This window comes from Gadus chalcogrammus, chromosome 1 (assembly GCF_026213295.1).
Source record: "Gadus chalcogrammus isolate NIFS_2021 chromosome 1, NIFS_Gcha_1.0, whole genome shotgun sequence".
NCBI classification, from domain to species: domain Eukaryota; kingdom Metazoa; phylum Chordata; class Actinopteri; order Gadiformes; family Gadidae; genus Gadus; species Gadus chalcogrammus.
In genome coordinates this window covers 17390865-17407626 of record NC_079412.1, presented here as the reverse complement: position 1 = coordinate 17407626, position 16762 = coordinate 17390865, and the positions used below count along the sequence as shown (strand labels likewise).

Genomic DNA, 16762 nt, shown 5'->3' with positions numbered 1-16762 from the left:
TTTTATGGAGGGGGGTTCCCTTCTCTGTCTCTGGCGGTTCTCTGTCTTTAGCCATTAGGGGTCACATTTGCTCATTATTTGCGGACGTGCGCAGTGGTGAAGTCTCACTTGTCACGAAGTATGGCACCTTGTGATGCTAATGAGGTGATCCCTTGGACGTGTCTATTGCCTTGGCTCCCTGGGAGCTTGTCAATCCCACTGTGATCCTCAGTGCCGTTCCCCTAGTGAAAACACCCAGCGTCTAGGAAAAGCAGTACCACAGGTGAGTCTTTTGTCCGCTTCCAGAGACTTCCAGATAATGAATGTGTCAAAAAGGAATTGAGACAGATGTGTTTAGAGCAATTGGACGGCCTTGTTTTGGCCCTTCGTCTCAATCACGGCAAACAAACGCCTTATACGATTCGCACCTGCTTTGCACAGCCTTAACATCCCCATTACCTGAGCCTTAACCTTGAATAATTAAGTCAGATGAACCCGATAGTCAGAATGTTCTGTCGTCTGTCTGAGTCGTGCTTCGACTCACTCCTTATCTCGCCTCTCTTTCCCCGGGAGTGGTCCGTTCCCCGCAGTATACGCGGATACACTTCAGTGAGGGCTTCTCCAAGTGACAAAGTGTAACAGACAGGGCGCCGCCTTCGTTCAGAAAACCTCCACCCTAGCGCCCGTGAGACCCATGTCTAAACCCTCTTATGCATACGTGCTACCTAGCTACTTCACCCCGCATCATCCGCCACCCAGCAACGCTGGATCTTTCCTGGGTTCTTGAAGGATCCTTCAAGAACCTCTCTCTCTCTCTCTCTCTCTCTCTCTCTCTCTCTCTCTCTCTCTCTCTCTCTCTCTCTCTCTCTCTCTCTCTCTCTCTCTCTCTCTCTCTCTCTCTCTCTCTCTCTCTCTCTCTCTCTCCCTCGCTCCCTCTCTCTCTCTCTTTCGCCCCCCCCCCACCATATACCCACGCCGGTTTGCCCACCGCATGCAAGGATTAGCTAAAGTGATTATCAGCAGCTTTTGCAGTTTTGTAAAGATGAATCGTGGTAATTCGACACAAGCCAAGCGCCTCATGCATGCCTAAGCCCCTCTACATTGGTTTGTGATTTTCCAAACTCACTGCAGAGCCAAGTTGGCCCCTCTGCATCACTAAGCCAGGTGGAGGTTAGTCAACTGCAGCCAAGTTGGCAGCCGCACTTTACTGATCTCACACCCCCACACACTGCACACGCGCACACACTACACACCATATTCACACATCATACATAACTGTCCAGTCATAAAGTTTCAAAAGACTGTATGGTGATAAAGATCGTGACATTTAGACTTCTGGAATCTTCTAAATCCTACTTTTTATGCACATAGAGCCTGATTTATCATTCAGATCTGGAACTCCTGCGGTACTGATGGGGACTCTCAAGTGCCAATAAGAGTTTCCCATCCTCAACAATGTGTCCTTTAAAACATGGTGCCTGGGAACTTCCTTTGTATGGTTTGCAGCGTGAGTGACAGCAAAGGTGAAAACGAACACGCTGATGACGCCATTTTGGCAAGTCAATTCAAGCGTGAATAAAAACAAACAATTAGTCCAGCATCCCTCCCCCCATCTCTTGATCATCTCTCTCTCACACCCTGTCCCTCTCTGTCTTTCTGCCTGTGTGTCTGTCTGTCTGTCTGTCTGTCTCTCTCTCTCTCTCTCTCTCTCTCTCTCTCTCTCTCTCTCTCTCTCTCTCTCTCTCTCTCTCTCTCTCTCTCTCTCTCTCCCTCTCTCTCTTTCCCTTACCCTCATTCTATTTCACTCTCTCTCCCTCTCAGTGTCCTTCTATCTCTCATTCTATCCCTCTCTCTCTCTCTCTCTCTCTCTCTCTCTCTCTCTCTCTCTCTCTCTCTCTCTCTCTCTCTCTCTCTCTCTCTCTCTGTCTCTCTCTTTCTATATCCCTCCCGCCCCCCGCCTCCCTTCCTCACCTCTTCTCCCTTTGCTCTGAAGGCCGGCCATACGTTAGCTCTCCTCCTGCAGATGGTGTTCTGTAATTGTTGCTGGTCTCTGCACACCGCGGTCTTCCAGGCTGGGCAGATAATCGCGGCCTCTGGTTTCCCTCCGCGCTCCAAACGGCTCTGGAGGATGGGCTCATTAACGGGACTTGTCAGAGCAGCCTGCTAGCACCGCTAATTTATTTCCCTGTATACGGCGTGCACATACTGATACACACACACACACACACACACATGCATAAACACATTCACGCACACGCGCACACACAGAACATTCACTCCAGAAAAGTAGACTTTCAGATCACTAAACCCATTAAACCCAACAACCCACAGAAAGGCACACACACATGCGCAAACATGCACACACATTAACACACAACATCACAGCAACAACATGCGCAAACACAAATTAGCTGGCGCCTATACCCTCCCACACATCATCACCGCGCATATTCACATGTGTCCTTCAAAAAACGCACGCACACACAAACAAACGTACATGCATACATACACACAAAATAACACAAAAACACACACAAACACACACTCACCCACAAACTTCCTTTGGTCCTTCACATATCATCTAAAAGACCTTGAGGGTCAGGTCCAGCTAGACAGCACCACAATTAGCTCCAACGCAGGCTAGTGCGATATCCCTGAAAGGCTATCGGCGCAGTTGTTAAGAATGCTTGTGTTACAGTATGTTTGTGTGTGTGTTATAGAGAGTGTGTGGATTACAGTATGTGTATGTGTGCACGCACGCACGCACGCACGCACGCACGCACGCACGCACGCACGCACGCACGCACGCACGCACGCACGCACGCACGCGCACACACGCGCACACACGCGCACACACACACACACACACACACACACACACACACACACACACACACACACACACACACACACACGTGTGTGTGTGTGTGTGTGTCCCGGTTTCTGGATGTGTATTTGTGTGTGTCTTTGTCCGTGTTTGTGTGTTTTTCTAGGTCTGTGTCTGGGTACGTGTGTTTGCGTGTATATTTGTGTGGTTTCCTGTGTATGGGTGTGTGTGTGTCTATTTGTATGTGTGTGAGTCTGTGCTTGGAGTAGGCTGGCCAGTGTGCTTGTGAGGGGGTCCGTCTTTGTTTATTCCACACGGACATCTCACCTGTCTGCTTCCTCTGGATGCTCTGTGATTGGTGTGCGTGTGTGCAAGTGTGTGTGTGTGTGTGTGTGTGTGTGTGTGTGTGTGTGTGTTTGTGTGTGTGTGTGTGTGTGTGTGTGTGTGTGTGTGTGTGTGTGTGTGTGTGTGTGTGTGTGTGTGTGTGTGTGTGTGTGTGTGTGTGTGTGTGTGTGTTAGTGTGTGTGTGTGTGTGTCTGTGTGTCTGTGTGCGCGCGTCTGTGGATATGATTGTGCTTCTGGACGGGGCTAATTGGCCTGTCATACCTTGTGCAGCGCAACATGGCTTGTGGTAAAGCATTCCACTCTACATCCTGGCTCCACGAGAGGGATTTGTTGGACTCTGTGAACTAGGTTTCTGCTCGTTGTACCAGATGACAGTGTGTTGTGTGGGGTAGAAGCTATCATTAGGGAGCCAAGGAGAAACATACACACACACACACACACACTCACAAACACATCTGGTTTTAGAATGTTTAGAAAGTTGCATCCGTCACTTCTGTTCTCTGCAGACCTCTGTTTTGTGCTGACAGCAAGATTTGGAAACGGTTATCAAACACACAGTTGAGCAGATGTGTGTCCTGGGGGAGACTTGGTAACGATCCTGAGTGAACTGCAACTATGCTCTCGCTCGATCGGATGACGTCTTACCCCAGCTTGAGGATGGACATAGATACATTGACGCATAGACACACACTAACACACACACACACCTAGCCCTCCCTCCATTCCTCCCTCCCTCCCTCCATACAAACATACACGCACACACACACACGCTACACCCAGGTGTAAATGAATCAGTCCATTGTATCTTTAGCATGCCCGCTAAAAAAGTGGACATAAACCATCCTAATGGGAGTGCCAAGCTAAGCTATATCTATTTTCCATCATTTCTGCAATACCACCTCTATCCACGCTATTGATTTGTCCATTCCCTGAACCCTCCAGCTGAACCCCTGTCCCTGTGAAAGTTTAGAGCCACTAATTGCGTAGTTCAGAGAGAGCCAACCAGAGCCCTCTTCCCCCAGACCCTGGCCAGCCTAGATTACCGCCGGTGGGCCGCGCGTCCTGCAAGTAGAGCCGTGCTATAGGGTCCAATATATCGAAAAGCCTCCCCATTTATCTGGCTTTACGACTCCTATCATTATATATGTGTCTGTGTGTGTGTGTGTGTGTTTTATTATCTTTTCTCTTTTTCGTTGTCTTGATTTTAAAGGCAAGAGCAATTTCAAATGTTATGGTTTAACTACTGGTCCCTCCAGTAAAATTGAAAACAGAAAAAAAAGGGGTAAAAAAGTCAAAGTTTGGATGCAGAGATTTTGATTAGATTGTAGAAATGCAGCCCGTCTTTCTCCAGCAGCAGGGAGAAAAAAAAAGCAATTTAGTTTTGTTTGTCTCCTCTGGGAAGTTGAAAAAAAAGAACAATGTGAAAATATTGTTTATTCTCTTTCGTCGTAACAAGATTTGAAACAGTTCATGCTCCGAGGCAAAGATTTACCAACATATATGTCTGAAGTGTAATCCTTTGCGATTGACCTCTACCAGGAGAGTTGTTCGTCCATGCGCGCAAACACACACACGCTCAGACGTACACAAGAACACACACACACACACACACACACCAAACACGCACCAGTGATTGGTTGAGAGGAAAAACAACGTGAAGATTGGGAACATATCCTCAGGACACACCCACAAACACCCACAAACACATGCAAACAGACCGACACACACACAGTAACATAAACACACTCACACACACACACAAACACTTAAACAAACACGTGCACACACACACACACAGACACATTAGCACAAACGCACACACAACAAACACACTTAGACACACACACACACACACGCACACACACACACACACACACACACACACACACACACACACACACACACACACACACACACACACACACACACACACACACACACACACACACACACACATACAGACCTTGGCTTGTTTGTCCCCAGACAAATTGCGCCTGAGTATTTGTAAATCTGGACAGGTGAGGGGTTGAATCCGAAATGTCAATGCACGCACACACACACAGACACATTAGCACAAACGCACACACAACAAACGCACTTAGACACACACACACACACGCACACACACACACACACACACACTCACACACACACACACACACACACACACACACACACACACACACACACACACACACACACACACACACACACACACACAGTAGTCCCCTCCACTAGTCAGAAGAAGACCCTGCACTCGGCTGAAAAAGCCCCCGGGCGCCCCCTCTTCCCTCCCGACCCACCTGTACAACAGCGTGGCCGTCTGACGCACAGTGACTCATGTCCTGGGAGCCTGTGCCCAACTATTTTTATTGTTCGCTTAGCAACTGAGCATGCTTGGTTCACACAGCCCCTCGTCTGCCCCTTAACAGAGGCAAGTATGGAGTTATATGATGGAGTTATAAAGCGTTAGTTCTGATTGGTTACATTTAAAATGAGTATGTCCAATCAGAGGTAGGCTTAGCAAACAAGCATTCTTTGATTGGTCCAAACATCCAAACGCACAATGCCGATCAACAGAGGAGAAGTTCAGCAATAGTTGAGTCATAGAGCACAGGTGCGGATTGGTTGCGTCTATAATGAGGCTCAATCAGTTTGGGTCCTGCAGCAATGGTTTATTTTCAAACAAAGCCTGTTCTTTATCACCGCAAAATGTTGTCAAGATCCGACTCACTGAAAAAATGGATAGGCCAGAAGTCTGTCATTCAGGCTTAAACACACAAATACATGCACACACACCAACACACACACACACACACACACACACACACACACACACACACACACACACACACACACACACACACACACACACACACACACACACACACGCACACAAATATACACACACACACACACGCCTAAACACACATACATACTGACACATACACATATAAAACCCTGACTGGCCCTCTTTTGATATTCCTTCACTTTCCGTGAAGCTGAATCTCTCGTATGCACTGAGAGTCTATCTGATCCTCTGCTTCAGGGCTATACGCATTCAACCGTTGTGCAAATTGATACAGGATCTGGACTTGGCGGAGTGGTGAGGCTCCAGGGAGAGCTAACCTACACTTTATGTATCAAATCCATCAGTGGATTCTGTAGCCATCAATCGAGTAAAACCCCATCGTTAGAAAGGGCTACAATGCAATGAAGACAACACAGGATTTTTTGGTATGTAGTAGCTACAGAAAGTCAGGTTCAAAGGGCAAATTGGAGGACGTGGGAGTCTATGGGATATCTGTGTTTAAACGAGCAAAGAGATTGAAGAGTTCTATGCAAAGTGTTTGATTGAGTGTGTGTGTGTGTGTGTGTGTGTGCGTGCGTGCGTGCGTGCGTGCGTGCGTGCGTGCGTGCGTGCGTGCGTGCGTGCGTGCGTGCGTGCGTGCGTGCGTGCGGGCGGGCGGGCGGGCGGGCGGGCGGGCGGGCGGGCGGGCGGGCGGGCGGGCGGGCGTGCGTGCGTGTGTGTTTTACTGCAGCAAACGCAATGGTCCATTTCCGTAACAGAAAGAAAGAGTTCCGAAGAGGTTAACATTTTTTAGACTGCAACTTTCCGCATGCAAAGAAAACAAACCAAACAACAGCCCAGACAGGGCTTGAGAGGGACTGGGAAAGTTTGTTCTTACTTTCTTCCCCTCCATTTTTTTTCTTCTTTTTCAGAAGCAAGGATTTTCTCTTTCTGGCATAGACTTTATTCTGCCTGATCCCCTCTCTCTCTCTCTCTGTCTCTCTCTCTCTCTCTCTCTCTCTCTCTCTCTCTCTCTCTCTCTTCTCTCTCTCTCTCTCTCTCTCTCTCTCTCTCTCTCTCTCTCTCTCTCTCTCTCTCCCTCTACGTCCCCCCCTCTCTCTCTCTCTCCCTTCCTTCTAGCCTAATCACCGCTAAAGCCGGCCCTAATTGCCAAAAGATTTGTTTGTGAACACGAGGATTCTTTCCTACTCTCTCTCTCTCTCTCTCTTTCTCTCTCTCTCTCCTCTCTCTCTCACTCACTCACTCACTCACTCACTCACTCACTCACTCACTCACTCACTCACTCACTCACTCTCTCTCCAAGTCTAACTTTTTTCCTTTCTGTTCTCGCCCTGTTTTTTTGCCTTCTGTCCTCCTCCTCCTCCTCCTCTCTCCTCTCCTCCTCCTCCTCCTCCATCTCATCATCCTCCTCCTCCTCCTCCTCATCATCATCCTCCTCCTCCTCATCATCCTCCTCCTCCTCCTGCTCTTCTTTCTCCTCCTCCTCTGCCTCCCTATGTTTTATTTTGTGTTTACAAACTTCCAGACGAGACATGTATTGCAACGGGAAATGAATAATGAATGTAAGTCAGTTGGGTGTACAAGGATTTTTTTGGGGTTTTTAATCAGTGCAACGGGATTTACTAAGCGGTGGAGGAGTGAGTGTGGGGTGGGGAGGGAGGTTGGGGTCCAAATCTCCTGAGAAACATTTTATATCATGTAAGATACAGCCATTTGTCTGTGGAGCATTGTTTGATCCTTCCTACAAGGATAAGAGCGGTGTGCAAAGGGATGTTGTCGCGTGTTGTTAAGAAACGGCTTGTTTATGGATACTACATATACAGTGTATCATATATATATAAATATATATGAATATGTATTTATAGAAATATGTGATTGTGTCTACCTCAGTCAGAGAGGACCAGCCCTATGTGATGTGGTTGCTCCTCTCAGACTGGGGTGTGGTGTGCTGATGCCGCCTCGCTCTCCTCTCTGAGCAGCAGGAGTCGGAGGCCGTGGTGGGGAATTGATAGCGGCCAATCAGGCGCTGCTGTACTTGTTTAGTTGAATCCTAATCTGTCATTAGAGGGCTGCTGATAAGACCAAAGCAATCTGCGAGCTGCTGTGTGTGCTGATGCATGTCTGTGTGTCTGAGTGGAACGTACATTTTGTATATATTCTTTATTTAGTTGAAGATTTCGCCGCCCACGGGATTTAATTAGAATCCAAGTCAATCGTATTTATGTGTTCTGTTATTTGTTTTCCTATATACCTATTGGTCTGATTGTTTTCCGAACCACTGATTTTGAACGTGTTTTAATGCCCACAAAATAATTATGAGCCAAAGGATTTCCTGCATAGCGCTGACTTTTTGTATTTTCCAACCGGAGACTAATACACAATGAAACAGGATATGTGTCTCAGTTCAACAAAGGAAAGTGAGCCTTCTTAGTTTTACATAACATGGTGGCCAACTGTGTCGAAAGAACATTCTAGATACCCTGTGTGAAACGCTGACCAGCACTGAACTACATTCTTTAAATAATACCAGTTTATACAGAACATGTAGAGGACAGATTATAATTAAACTGCTCCACTACTCTTTACTCAGTAATTAGGAAACTCGATCAAGCAAGCTGACCTGTGTATTGCAAAGGGACACACAGCACTATTGGAATTCCAACAATGCACACAGACATACACGCCCGCTGGCTAACACATACACACACACACCCACACACATGCACACACACACACACACACACACACACACACACACACACACACACACACACACACACACACACACACACACACACACACACACACACACACACACACACACACACACACAGACACACACGAATACTCACAGAAATACAACTGAGGCATATCTAATAGTTAATTAGCTTAAGTGTCACATATTATCTGAATGAAGCATTTGGCTATTTCTTTCTCTGTAGTCAGGAGTGGACAGGGAATGTCTTTTTATTTATTTGTAATCTCGGGCAGTTGCTAAGATTGTAAGCCCGCTCTGGTAACACCACGCATTCCCCATGGATGCCCTGATCAACAGCCGAGCAACTCCCTCAAACCTCCCTCCGTCTTCCTGCCGGGCCTCCCTCCCTCCCTCCCTCCCTCCCTCCTTCCCTCCCTCGCCATCGAGCTCTTCATCCCTCCCCCTGCTTCCATCCATCTGTCCATCTGTCCCCTCTCCCTGGAGGGCCCCGGCCAATTAACCTGTTTAAACAGCCATCTGAGGGTCCCTCCCATGCCAGCGTCTCCGCGTGAGGGAGAGAGCCAGCTCATTCTAGGATAAGCCAATGGAAACTCGCTCGCCCGAAAAACCGTCGGACATGACGCCGAAGCCGTCCTTCTCATCCCCGCCGGCGCTCTCTCCCTGAGTAAATGAGCAGAACAGATTACGGCGTGATTCGTTGTTTTGTCTTTTATTTTTTTGTTTGTTATGTTTTTCGAGGATCATTTGCATGTGAACATGCACCGGCGGAGAAAAAAATGAAAACAACGACAGTCTTTTGTTTGGACTGCTCAGCGACGGCACCTGCGCGCTGTTAATGTGGCGTCGACAGCACGCCCGCCTCCCCACTCCAATTTCAATCTCTAGTTGTTTGTGTTCCCTCCGTCTCTCTGAGCGCTGCGTTTACACACTCTATCCTTTAATCCCGCTCTGTGTCCTTTCCCGGCTCTCTCACCTGGGTTCTCGCACTTGCTTGGCTTTCTTTGTTCGTTGTGGGGTTTTTCCTTTCCCCACCCACTTAACGCTCTTGCTATCGCTGTTTTTCTCCCTCGTCCCCATCTCTTATCTCTCCTCTTAACACTTGTCCCCCACCCCCCCCCTGATGTCCTGATGGTTGGGCCGGGCGGACGCGGTGAGAGGGTCAAAACTCTTAGAGACAATTGCTTTGTCCTCTCATCCCTCTCCCGTTGTCACTTTCCATGAAATCACTGTGATTCCCGCTCCCGCTCCGGAGCGCAGAGGCGAGCGCCATCGACATTCATCAAGTGCAAACCCTGAACGCACACGCGTGAAAAGCTCATGTTTTGTGTGCTTTTTTTTGTCTTTGAATGAGGGGAAGAGGCACATTAAAGAGGGAACCGTCATGCCTGGTCGTTTTCTAATAAAGGAGAGTACTGCTTCATGCATGTTATGCATGTGAGAGGCCGTTGGACCAGCGAGGTCATTGGTCCAGGGGTTGGTGTTCTCCATTGGTCCAATCACTGGTCCAATGTGTCCATGAATTGTCTTTTCTATCATGAAGCAGTACTCTCTTAGATGAGAAAATAGTGAGTGTGATGGATAACACACCTCTGAAAGCTCGAGTGGTTTGATGGGTGTAACATTTAATAGCAGCATAGATGTTTTTCCATTGGATTTTTGTAGAAGGCTAAATTAGAGTGCAACAAAGACAAAGGGGATGAGGGTGTGTTTAAGAGTCCGATGGATTAGGGAGGGATGAGTTCATTCAAAGGTCTAAGCTTTGTGGTCTGAATGTTATGCACACCAACATGGACAATTACCAAAAACTGTTTTAGTGGGCAATGAGTTGTCAATGTTGTCAATGTTGCTACTTTTTATTTACCTTGAGCTTGTTTCCGACGCACCAAGATGAACTGCAGATTCTTGGCGCGCTGCTTAAGAACATCTGTTAATGTGAGACCACCAGACTATTGAGCTTCTGTGCTCAGATTTGATGGGCTAATTTTTCACAGCTATTCTTACGACACAGCACGCTATTGACCCACCCGTGTGTGTGTGTGTGTGTGTGTTTGTCTGGGTTCTGGGTGTGTCTCTCTGTCCCCGTCCCGGGGCTCTCCTGGTTGGACCCTCTGGCCTGTCACTCCAGTTGATCAGAGCCAATGCAGCGGTTTAGTTTCGGTTCAGGTTGGTCGACACAGACAAGCAGCCAATCAGACAAATCAATACACCTTGTAATCACGCATACGCCGACACAAACCGGTCTTAGCTTGTTCGCTTTTTTAGCTTACTCTTTTTATCCATCTCACAGGGCGAACTAGTTCGGCCAGCAGCATCTAGTGCCATCTCTCTACTGCGCACATGCACACGCAACCACCCCGCCTCTTATACACACGTGCACAATGATATAAGACGAGACGTTGCCCGGGGCTTAGGGTGAACAGCAGAGGGTTTTAAGATTATCAATATGCCCCCCCCCCCCCCCCCCCCCCCCCCAACCCATCTCTCTCTTCTGTCAAACCAAGCCCCCCACCCCACCAACCTCGTGCGTGTGAAGCCACATCCACCCCCAGCCTCTGCCTTCCATGACCGCAACAAAACTGCACCATTGGCTCCACGCCCAGCTGAGAGAGGGAGGAATGATGAGACAATGGCTGGAGCACAGAGAGAGAGAGACACATAATGAGAGCAGAGAGAGAGCAGAGAGAGAGAGAGCAGAGAGAGAGTGAGAGAGAGAGAGAGAGAGAGAGAGAGAGAGAGAGAGAGAGAGAGAGAGAGAGAGAGAGAGAGAGAAACAGAGTGAATAAGGGATGGGGAAGAGGGAGAGAGGGAGAGAGAGGGAGAGAGATGGGGAAGGGAAAGAGAGAATAAGAGAGGGTGAAATGAAATAGAGGAGAGAGAGAGAGAGAGGGGGGGGGGGAAGAGTAAGAGAGTAAGAGAGGAGGGAGAGATGAAGTGATGACAGACCACCTGCACTAGCTTGTACCCCTGTTGACTGTTTCCTCAATCTGAGCACTTACCGTTACAATAAAGCCTGTTTTGAGTTAGCTCGGGAACTTCCTGTCTGCTAATACAATCAGGCAAGCCTCCAAATGTCTATTTTGCTGAATCCAAACGTTTGCCAACCGGTTAATTTGTGGTCTCCCTCCCATTCCACAACCTCCACCCCACCGTCACGACATCAAATCCCTCCTCAATGCAGAAGAGTATGTTCTCTCTCACTCAGGGGCGGCAAAGATGGAGTTGGAAAGACTACAGGGTTTATTCTGTCCTTCCACTTATGGAGGTCAATAGTAGCAAATTATAATGGCTCAGGTTTGAGTGTCTGTCCAATGGCCGGCATCTAGAGGAGTTCACTGTCTGAGATCACAGACCTACTCAGACTCCTCAAGGCTCTCTAGCGTTCCCTACTGTTTCCTGTGCTCCCAGTCCATCCTTGGCAACGGCGCAACTTGGTTTGGTTATCCATGAAGGGAGGGGAGGAAGTGGACTAACATCCTGTTTATACCTTCATACATGGCCCCCCTGCCTGTTTGAATTGCTGTCTAGACTCACAAATTGCCTTAATGCACCCAAGAAGCCCCTCCTGGGGCAAACACTGGGAGATCGCAGCTGACCAATCGGTCGCCATGGTGAACATCATGAAAGCTTTCTCAGTACACACGATAGTCTCACTAGTGGCACGGAATACGCCTGCTAAAGTTATACCAGTCTGAGCTCCACACGCCTCCTTTAGCATCGGTGACGCGGCGCAGTGTTTGTGTGTTCATTTACGGTTTATTGTTTCCTAATGAATGATATAGTTAGCGTTGAGTGTGTTTCCCAGCTCATTGGTATTTTATTAGTTACGTGGTTGGCGTCAACAGTGTGTATGCAGAGCTCAAGCGCCACGCCACGAGCAGGCTCCACTGGCTCGGGTGAGAGGCAGGTCATTCAATCCCAGCTCATACAAGCTAATGGTCCTTAACGCTGCATTAGTTCAATGATTGTGCTTAATTAGTGCAGCTGGATATAGACATATTTTTAATACGACAGCAGGGACTTGTTTTTTCCTTCTTCATTTTTCATTGAATGATTGCTTATTGGATTTCCATTATGCATACCGTGAAGAGGAATCTAGTAAAGGTCTCGGTATGCAGCCTTCGTTGTTTGTGTGTGTGTGTGTGTGTGTGTGTGTGTGTGTGTGTGTGTGTGTGTGTGTGTGTGTGTGTGTGTGTGTGTGTGTGTGTGTGTGTGTGTGTGTGTGGGTGGGTGGGTGGGTGGGTGGGTGGGTGTGTGTGTGTGTGTGTGTGTGTGTGTGTGTGTGTGTGTGTGGTGTGTGTGTGTGTGTGTGTGTGTGTGTGTGTGTGTGTGTGTGTGTGTGTGTGTGTGTGTGTGTGTGTGTGTGTGTGTGTGTGTGTGGGTGTGTGTTCGAGTAAAAGTCCTTGAATGCAGGTTTAATTTTGCTTGTGTGTTCTAGTAAAACACTCAATCTGCAGGCTTAAGGTTGTGCTTCCTGTAAACAGGTTTGCCTTGTGTGTATGTTGTTGTGTCTTTCTGTGTCTATGTCTGTGTGTGGTTTTGTCTTTCTGTGTCTATGTTTGTGTGTGTGTTTGTGTTTGTGTGTGTGTGTGTGTGTGTGTGTGTGTTCTAGTAAAGCTCCCTTAATGTTGGTTTGATTTACCTGTGTGTTGGTGCGTGTAACGTCCTATTCACTGTGTACGTGCATTCGTCTCTGTCTGTGTACTTGCAGTTCCCTCTGTATTAAACCCTAGTGCTTTCTCCTCCCTGTGCCTGCAGTGAGGTTTGACGACTGCATGGGAAACGAAGGGCTGACCTTCCAGAGCAGCGAGCCCGCGTTCGGCGTGAGGACCGATGGCTCCATCTTCATCCGGCAGGACGGGACCAGTTTGGTGGAACCTGTCCAGTTCAAGCTCACTGCCAGAGGGCCCAACACGCATGTCTGGGAGACGGTGCTCCAACTGGCCCCGATCGACCCCCCAGAGCCCCGGGAGGGAGGCAACGAGGTGAGACCACACACACCAAAGACCCACACAGACCCAACAAGCACGCCAGCACGCACACACACACACAGATACACGCAACAATACCGCCTACTTTCTGACACTAGTCCAGAGAATTTGTGGACCGACATGGGAAGCAGATGAAGGAAACACAGGATTCAGAGCGATATAATGACCCTGCCCAAAGGGAGGATGAGTTCCACTCTGCCATGAGTTGACACTGGAAAAAGTCTGCTTGTCTGCTTGTGCGGCGGCTAGCCCGAGCTTTCAGCTAACATTGTTAAATGCCGGCTCCAGCCTCGGCTGTGGCCTCAGATTCACCGCCCCCTCATTAGTTCAGCTCTGTGCAGCCACATCAGATATCAGTCGATATCAGAAGCACTGTTCATCAGATTAGGTAACAACAATACACATGATTATTGGCCTGGAGTTGCAGACACAACACTGCCACATTCCTAGAGCCCTCACAAAGCTGTTTGCCCCGTGTGCATGATAGCGATGCGAGCGCACACGCACTGCACACACACACACACACACACACACACACACACACACACATACACACACAATCCCAACTGATTGGATGATGGCCCATTGTGACAAGATCGTATTAAGACTAAACAGATGCATTGCTCCACAGATAAAAACGTGTGTCACTGCTCCTGCTTACCCTAATAGTGGCCATGATGCAAACTCAGAGTCTGTATTTACCAGGGCTGACATGTACTGTGTAAACTCCCTGGTAATATAATGCTAATAAAGTTAATTAAAGACGCAGCATTAACAACATATTCTAGATGCCCTTTGAAGGAGTGGAATGCATTACAACTGCATCACAGCGTGAACTCGGGCGCATTAAAACTATGATTTGTAAATTTAAGGATATTTATTTAGCTGAGTTTATCTTTTGATCATTGTCACAAGCACTTGCAAGGGATGTTTATTTCAAAACACTGACTCAATTATGCGGGAGTGTTTTAATGACTTGGCTGTTGCGTGCCGTGGTATTTATTTATTTGTATAGATTAAATTGCATTTAATATCAGAATACAGAAACACCCCTCTGTGTTCAAAGACCTTGTGTCGACAGCTAAAGCCCACATGTCTTAACCAATCAAAGAAAGAGACAGAGACGGGATGTGTGTTAAAAAACAAACAAGGAGGGGGGTTATCTGAGGCCGTTGAGGACAAACCCATCTCATTGCTATGTTCCCTTCTCCTCTTCCTGTGTAATAGGAGCTCAACAGAAAGATCGTTTCTGGCGAAACAAGAACAGCGTCAGGAGACCGGTCGTTACTGTAGCTATGGCGGCATAGATGTCTGCTTTTTACAGCGCGTCAGCATACACAGCATGACATAGCTGCTGAATAGACAGCCAGAGACACCGGCGGGTCACTGGGGAGCCTCAGAGCTGATACTTACCGGCGCTTTATCTAAACAAGCAGGTATCTAATCCCCCCCCCACCCTCCCTACCTCCCTTCCTCCACCAACCAAAAAATGAAAACAGAGCTGATTTTACATTATGGAAATGGTACATTGTGTGCGATGTGTGCTTTGTTGAATAATACCTTCCAGATGTCTGGGCAGCCAGGGGCTGGCTGATATCAAAGTGAGCTGGGTTTGGGTTCGGGTTGGGGGGGGGTTCAGGGTGACAGGGATCTGGGACCCCAGACAGCTGGCTTAGGCTGATGGCCCCAGGCCTGGGGTCCGCATCGATTTCACACTCACTGACTCGTGTTCACAGAGCACCAGGGCTCCGCGGCAGGAATGTATTCAAGAATGTGTTTGTTTTTCCATTTTCTTGTGGATTGGGGGTGGGGGGAGAGGGGGGGGGGGGGAGTCGGGTATATGGTGTCGACAGAGGGAAGTTTGAATTATGGTAATATTAAGCTGATTCGCAGGGGCCAAAGTTTCTGCGTGTGTGGCGGTGTCAAATGCAGTGCAGGAGGCTTTTCGGTTTGATAGTTCTAAGCACACAGGGGGGGGGTGGGGGGTGGGGGGGGGGTTAGTATTTTTTCGTCTGTGTGTGTCGGTGTGGTTTTTTTTGTGTCTGTGTGGTCTTATGGTAAAAAAATAAAACACATGTGAACTTTCTCTGGAATCGTTGAATCTGCTGTTTCGAAATGTGATGTCTGGCTAGAGCCCGTGTCTTTTCCGACGTGACATTTTTTGTGTTCTTGGTATAACAGATGGCGTCTTTTAGGACACAGACGTCTCCCGTTGGATGTTTATTCAGGGATGGCTAAATATCTCCCCTTCCTGTTCACACTGCTTCCCACAGTTTCCCTCACTCTCTATCTCCTACTCTTGCTCTCTCTCCGTTCTTCATGGCTCTCCCTCTCAACTAAGTTTCCCTATATGGGAGTAGAGAGGGCGAAATACAGAGAGATCGGAGTCCATAGGGAGAGAGTGATTGATAGAGAAAGTGATAGAGAGTGTGGTAGATAGATAGAGAGAGGGAACTTGGCTTTGATCAGAATTGCAGTACCACCATGACTGGAGAGAAGCCCAGCCTCAACACCCTGCGGCTCTGTTGGGCACATTTATCTCTCTCTCTTACTGTCCCTTCACGCTCGCTCTCTCTCTCTCTCTCTCTCTTGCGCTCTCGCTCTCTTTCTATCTATTTCTCTCTTTCTGACTCTCCCCCTCTTTCTCGCATTCTCCCTTTCTATCTTTCTCTCTCTTTTTTCTCTTCCTTTCTTCCTGTCTTTCTAACTCTAGTTCAGTCTCTATCACACTATCTCTCCCTATTTATTTATTTCTCTCCTTTTTGCACTCTCTCTCTCTCTCTCTCTCTCTCTCTCTCTCTCTCTCTCTCTCTCTCTCTCTCTCTCTCTCTCTCTCTCTCTCTCTCTCTCTCTCTCTCTCTCTCTCTCTCTCTCTCTCTTTCTCTCTCTCTGTCTGGTCACCCTCGGGGATCTACCTGTTAGCATGAGCAGATGAAGTATCTGGAGCATGACTTATTTAGGAGATGGGGGTCACATCTGGTCCTGACAACCCCTATCCCAGATGCCCCTTATTCCCTTCACCCAATTGCGCGATGACTCCACACCTCTAGACCACCCCCCCGCCGCCGCCCGCCCGCCCCCCAGCTGACCCC

General features: G+C 48.2%; 1 protein-coding gene across 1 annotated transcript in view; it reads left to right on the top strand.

The window, feature by feature from the left end:
* The window catches only part of LOC130379812 (cadherin-4-like), a 162613-nt gene that overhangs the window by 83510 nt on the left and 62341 nt on the right, over window positions 1-16762 (top strand). Inside the window, exon 3 of the mRNA XM_056586911.1 lies at window positions 13438-13664. Within this exon, the coding sequence (XP_056442886.1) occupies window positions 13438-13664 (227 nt within the window). The remainder of the gene's footprint in view (window positions 1-13437; window positions 13665-16762) is intronic.